Source organism: Sinocyclocheilus anshuiensis, unplaced genomic scaffold (genome assembly GCF_001515605.1).
Source record: "Sinocyclocheilus anshuiensis isolate Anshui unplaced genomic scaffold, SAMN03320099.WGS_v1.1 scaffold676, whole genome shotgun sequence".
NCBI classification, from domain to species: domain Eukaryota; kingdom Metazoa; phylum Chordata; class Actinopteri; order Cypriniformes; family Cyprinidae; genus Sinocyclocheilus; species Sinocyclocheilus anshuiensis.
Genome location: NW_015558579.1, coordinates 1,348,208 through 1,354,513, shown reverse-complemented (window position 1 = coordinate 1,354,513; position 6,306 = coordinate 1,348,208). Strand labels below are relative to the sequence as shown.

Genomic DNA, 6,306 nt, shown 5'->3' with positions numbered 1-6,306 from the left:
CAAACAGACAGAAATAGTCTTACAAAACAGAGTAATATTTATGGCACAAATATTGGGATTACTAGAATGTAAATGTCAAATTGGAGAAAGTTTACACTAAATATTGTCATGAGAAGAAATGATGTCCTGTTCAGGAAGTAATCTTTCTTTTGAGTCAGATCTTCTCAATTAATCATTTTATCCAGTTCACACAACCGCTCTGAGATTTGCTCACAAATCAGACTGATTTGTTTCCCTACTGACTTTTTTGTCTGGAGCGCATGCTTTCTATCCCAAGAGCCCATCTGAATGATATTTTGGTCCCTTGAATGGCTCTTAAATGTTTATGGAACCCCCCCCCCCATTTTATTGTCCATCAGATAAGTCCATAAATAAGTCCATAAATCACTACAAAATAATATTATACTTCTCCTCAACAAGTCAAAAGATTTGAGTATCGTATCATATCTGTGCGTGAATAGTTGTGTTTAATTCTCAGAGTTAATGGTTTGTTCAAATCCCTAATAGTAACTATAAGCAGCAGTAATAGTCACACTAATGGACTGTAATACATTGTACTGTATGTACTTTTTAAAGAGACTTCAGGGGTCTCAAAAACGTTTTTCTCACAGCGCCAACTGACTCTCTTCAGACAAATGGACAACATTCCTCCCATACCACCTCCCCTCTGTAATGTCGAATAAACACTAAGAATCCAGCATTTGTGGGCTGCACGACGCTGTAACTCTGTTTTTAGTCAAATTTTCCAGAGTCACCCAGAGTCTTGCTACGACAAGTTAGATCATCAAAGGTATGCTGTTGAACAACTTGACTGTTTTAAATCTTCTGTCGTCATCACGACACAAACGCTCCTGATTGAGAACAAACAATCCAGCAGCTGTTTGGGAGATTATGTCTTTCCTCTCACAAGAGTAGAGTAACGGTTGTGTTGTGTCAGATCACTGTTCAGTCTCTCTTTCATGAAAATGACTTTGACATCACGAGGCAGCGAGGCGAAGCGGCAGCTGCTCCTCTAAAAGAAATGCCACTGTCAGATTGCCGGTTTAGCTCTCTGCGGGCTCCCAGTCTGTTTGTCTCTGTATCGCCAGCCTCTCGTTTCAGTCTGGCTTCCCGTGCACATGCTAAGCCGATGAGCGATGTATGTAGAGGTTGTAGATTAATGACTGTGCAGGATGTATAGACATACTGCACAGGGCCTTTGTGTAGTCGAGGTGGCTTGATGGCATTTTTATTATTGTATACACTACCATTAAAAATTGCTTTTGTAAGATAGTAAAAGTTTTATTCATCAAGGATGCATTAAATTGATCAGAAGAGACAGTAAAGACATCTATAATATAAAAGATTTCTATTTCAAATAGATGTTGTTCTTTTGAACTTCATAGAATCCTGTTTAAAGAGGGTTAGTACACCCCCAAAACAAAATCAAGACTTTGTAAAAGAGCATAATAGCACCCCTTTAGTATTTTTTAAACCTGCTTAATATTTTTGTTTCCACACAAAAAAATTGTTTTCAACATTGATGATATTAAGAAATATTTCTGAAGGATCATGTAGCACTGAAGACTGGAGTAATGTATGCTGAAAATTCAGCTTTAACATCACAGGAATAAAATAGATGTTAAAATATATTAAAATAGAAAACAGTTATTTTAATTGTAAAAAAATATATATATTTTTCCCTTTTAAATACAAAGAAGAAACTATTAAGGATGTGCTTTTTGTACTATGCCATGCAATTACATTAAATTGGAAATTAGGCTTTCAAGCTTCAAAATGGCACCATGAAAGTGGTCCACATGAATTGTGTGCTTTATTTCAAACATTTTGAAGTTATTTGATAGCGGAACAGATTAAATTGAAGTCCTTACTTGCTTAAAATTTTCCTCTTCAGTGAGCTTTATTTGTTGTTACCAGATCATTAAGTGAAAAAAAATGAGTGTGTTGTGAGCAATTAATTAGTATTGTTGTTAATTAAAAATAAAAGAGCTGTAAAAATAGTTTTCCATTAATTGAAAATAAAAATGAAAAGCAAAGCTGACAAGAAGAAAAATACTTAAACTTTAAAAAACCCTTTGAAGTAAAAAATATAAAAAAAATTATAAAATGGCAAAAGCACATAAAAATTATTAAAACTTAAATATAGGAATGAGAACTAATTCAAAATACTAATAAATATTATATAAGTAATTCTAAAAAACATTGGTTATGTAAACTGGATAATCTGATTTATAGAAAAAATCTCTAAATGTTTTTAACGAATCTGACATAATTTCTTCTCATGAAGGCAGACAAAGCAAATACTTCAGAGGACCTGAAAAGTGGCACTTTTATGATAATTGTATAGTTTGCGAAGCTTTAAAGCTCTACTCTCCATGCCCATACTGCAGTAGTATTCGAAGTAGGTTGTTATTGTGCTATTTTTGTCTATATTTGTAGACAGATGCATAGAAACATTGTACTCACATTACACTTAATGTGTAGGAAGAGCTTCTGTGTCTTCTCTGTTTCAGATTAGTTTAGATGGTTCAGATAGGTAGTTTAGATGTCAACACAAGAACATAGGAAATGGCCTTATACTGAGCAGATGAAAGACGAGGCCTAGACTGCAAATGAAAGATTTGACTTTATGCTGCAAATTGGGTCTTCCTCTTTCATTTGTGCTCTGTGATTCATAACCATTTTGAAGTAAGTAAAGGTATATGGCTGTTATTATCAGGAACCCTTCTGGAAATGTAGTTTATATTAAAAGAGGGGGTGTTTTAATGACAGTTTTATTAAAATCCTCATCCTCTACCTTGTTAGAGGTAGAAGATGTTACAAGATGATAAAATTCTCAAAATAAGATTTCAGCGTATGCTGCACTGTTTAGCACTGGCACTGAATCTAAAAACCCTGCACAACCTATGATGACAACAACTGGCTGCATGCAAAACACAAACATACAGCGCAAACAGTGTCTGATTCATGAATGAATGATGCTTTTAATGAATCATTTAAAAGACTAACAAGATTTGAATGAGTCAAATTAATCACTGTTTACTTAAGATGTCAGGCCGGTTGTTGAATGACATCTGATTATTTGATTTAAATGGTACTTTAAAAATATTAAAATATTTAAATATTACACTATGTATGTACTTGAGGGGAAAATAAATATTGGTTTCTGTATTTATTTATAAATTTTTCCCTTCTGGTGCATATTTTTCAGTGAGTAAGTGAAGTGTATTTTTATTAAAAATATTGACTTCTGGTTTTTGGGCTTTTTGTTTTTGCATGTCGACATTGGTACAGTAATGACGCTTATAATCATAAAAAGAGGATTGTTATGGTAAATTTGGTTTATTGTGTGTTGGAGGGCAAATTTAATTCAAATATTAAATCTATTGTTCTGTAGTCAGTTGCTATTGTTTATCAGAGCTTCTGATTAATAATAGGTTATAGATGCATGACCATCCAATCCGATTATGTAATTTTCTGCCGCAGGTGGAGTGTTACGGGCCAGTGGATCAGCTGGTGGGCGTGGCTAAGCAGCACAAAGGGGTGGAGCTCCAGTCGTCTTTGCAGTCCCAGAATGGAGATGTTGAGAGGCATGAGAACAAATCGTGCGAAGGCCGCCACCCCACGCTGGACAAGAATGCTGTGGAAAATGGGCTCCCACGCCAATCAGGCTGTCGGGCCGAGTCGGCCTCTGATTCAAGGCTGAGCCCATCCCAGGACTCCGAGAAGTACGAAGAGGAGACACTGCCAACTCTGCCTCGCAAGAAACGAGGGAGACGGAAACTGGAGCGGCCGACTAAATGTGAGTTATGCTCAACCTTCCTTAGCATCATGTTTCACAGCTGTCTGCTCACTTAGCCACTCGTGGGCCCGAGGCCAAGAACGTGTCATCATGATGGTAAAAAAAATGCAGTATTTAGTCACTAAACAAGTGGGATTGTAAAACGGTTTTGGAGGCTTTGCTGGTACTATTGACTTGAAGGACAAATAATTATTGTTAAATGAGTACATTAATATGTAAATCGGTAATTACGTTCCCAAAAAAAATCGAATTTGCAGACAAAATACACTAGCCTCCCACACCGTGTACAGAGCGATTTGGCAAGATTCTCTCTCCAGCAGCGTTTCATACAGGATTTTGTTTTCCCAATGGGGGCACCAACCACCCCTGCCACATATCCATATTTGTTTGGGTTAAGTTTCACTATGTATACAACATTAAGCTTTATTTTTATTTTATTTTATTTTATTTTATTATTTTATTTTATTTTATTGAAACATAAGCAGTACAGAACTTCACTCACCACGGGAACTTTCAGTATTTTTTTGAGAAATACATAAGCATGCTTTAAAATAAATAAAAATTCAAAGGTTTCAATTATTAATAGTACCGCAAAAGTTAACAAATGCGATTAAATTAATAGATTTTGTGCAATATTTATTTTTAATATTAATGTCAATTTGACATCATAACTGTTATATTCTGTTCTTTAGTATTTCTAAAAATTGATCAGAACCTTCAAACATGATTGAAAATAATCAGAGCGGCATGCTGAACCTAGTAATTACACATGTGACTATTATTATTTTTTTTATTAACATTATTTACCATTATTTTATATTACCTTTAACCTTAAGCATTGTTTATATTTAAATAATGTTTTTATTTTAACATTATTTTTTTGAAAGCATATCATTCATGTGCTAACTAGGAAAAGGTTATGAGATGAACTACTAATGTTTGGTATTGCTTTAAAAAAGTGAGTGAGTATTCTCACTGATTCAGTCTGATCCAGAAAATAATTTGAATGATTCCTAAAAAACAAATCAAGTGATTTGTTTGTGAATTAAACTGTTGCGCTGTGTGTTTGGTTTGTGTTCTGCTACAAAAGACAATGCAATAGAAAGCTGTGTTGACTATTAGTTGTCAGTAAATTATCACACATAACCTGTTTTTTCATTTCATCACTTAACACAATTCACAGCTCAGATTAAATATATTTATTTTTTGCAGTGGCACTACAGGTTCATCAGTGTTTCTGAGATGCTCCTGAATAGCGCTCCAGTATGATGCCAATTATCAGACCTCTCTCTCTCTTTCCATACTGTGGGGTCAGGTATTGACCTTGATGAGAGCAGTATGTGAAGGCCGGGTAGACAGAGCCGTGTCTGTCCTGGCAGCCTGCCTTGATTGGGTGCAGTGCACAGAGAGACAGCAGGTCTGTCTCAGTGGGGGCTGTGCCAGGTGCATGGCACAATGCCCAGGGCACTTACACACTGATCCTACATCAGTCTCCCTTAACCCACTTTATGGTGAAAGACGCCAACTTGTAGACCTATGTAAAATGGTATAAAGTCTAGACAGTCCATTTATAATGCTTTGGAAATCCAGTAAAACGTCATATAACAAATAATCAAAGTATGTGCTGTATTCTAGCACTGCTAACAATTTTATTGTCACAGCGTGGGTCAGACAAAGATGAGGAGAGGTGGATCTCAGTGCAGTGGAATGTTTATTTACAAAAATAAGCTAAACACATGCATTAGACAATAGCTGACAATGTGAGCAATCTGAAGAAGAATTAAATACACAATACAATGAGGAGTACAACAAGGTACAGGTGGGAATGTAATCAATAATCATGACAACCAGCTAGACACAGTGGTAACATAGAAAACAGGAACTAAACGCAGGCGGTAAGGACAAAAACAACAGAACAAACCCATGTCAAAATAAGAGTCCTTTACATATTGTATAAACTGTGATAGCTATAAAGGTGTATTTACACTGACTGATTCACTGGGGTCATCATGTTAAAGGGATGGACGGTTCACCCAAAAATTCTGTCATTAATTACCCTCATGTCGCTCCAGACCTGTAAGACCTTCGTTCATCTTCTGAACACAAATTAAGATATTTTTGATGAAATCCGAGACCTTTCTGACCCTGCATAGACAGCAATGCAAGTGACACGTTCAAGGCCCAGAAAGATAGTAAGGACATTTTGTAAGAAAAATATCCATATTCAAAATGTAATAATCACTTTAATGTAGCTTGCGCTCACTTTTGTACATGGAAGCAGTTCCGGGCGGATGACGTATGAGGTCGGCTTTGCGCATGCACCGCTCACAAGTGACGCACGCGGAAGCGCAGAGGAGAGATCAAAACTAAACAATGGTCACTAATTAGAAGTACAAAACGTGGATTTGTAAAGAAGAATGTCGGAGGATTTTGATATAAGCCAAGAGGAGACTGGTTTTCCTTTGCTAAAGTAAGGAAACTTTGCTTCCTTTGCTCCTGTTAAC

The 6,306-nt window shown here is 35.9% G+C and overlaps 1 protein-coding gene across 7 annotated transcripts in view; it reads left to right on the top strand.

Annotated features, from left to right (window-relative positions):
- The window catches only part of dnmt3ab (DNA (cytosine-5-)-methyltransferase 3 alpha b), a 60,519-nt gene that overhangs the window by 11,493 nt on the left and 42,720 nt on the right, over window positions 1-6,306 (top strand). For all 7 annotated transcript variants that reach the window (XM_016475463.1, XM_016475462.1, XM_016475460.1 and 4 more), the window contains exon 4: window positions 3,487-3,802. In XM_016475463.1, the coding sequence (XP_016330949.1) occupies window positions 3,487-3,802 (316 nt within the window). The remainder of the gene's footprint in view (window positions 1-3,486; window positions 3,803-6,306) is intronic.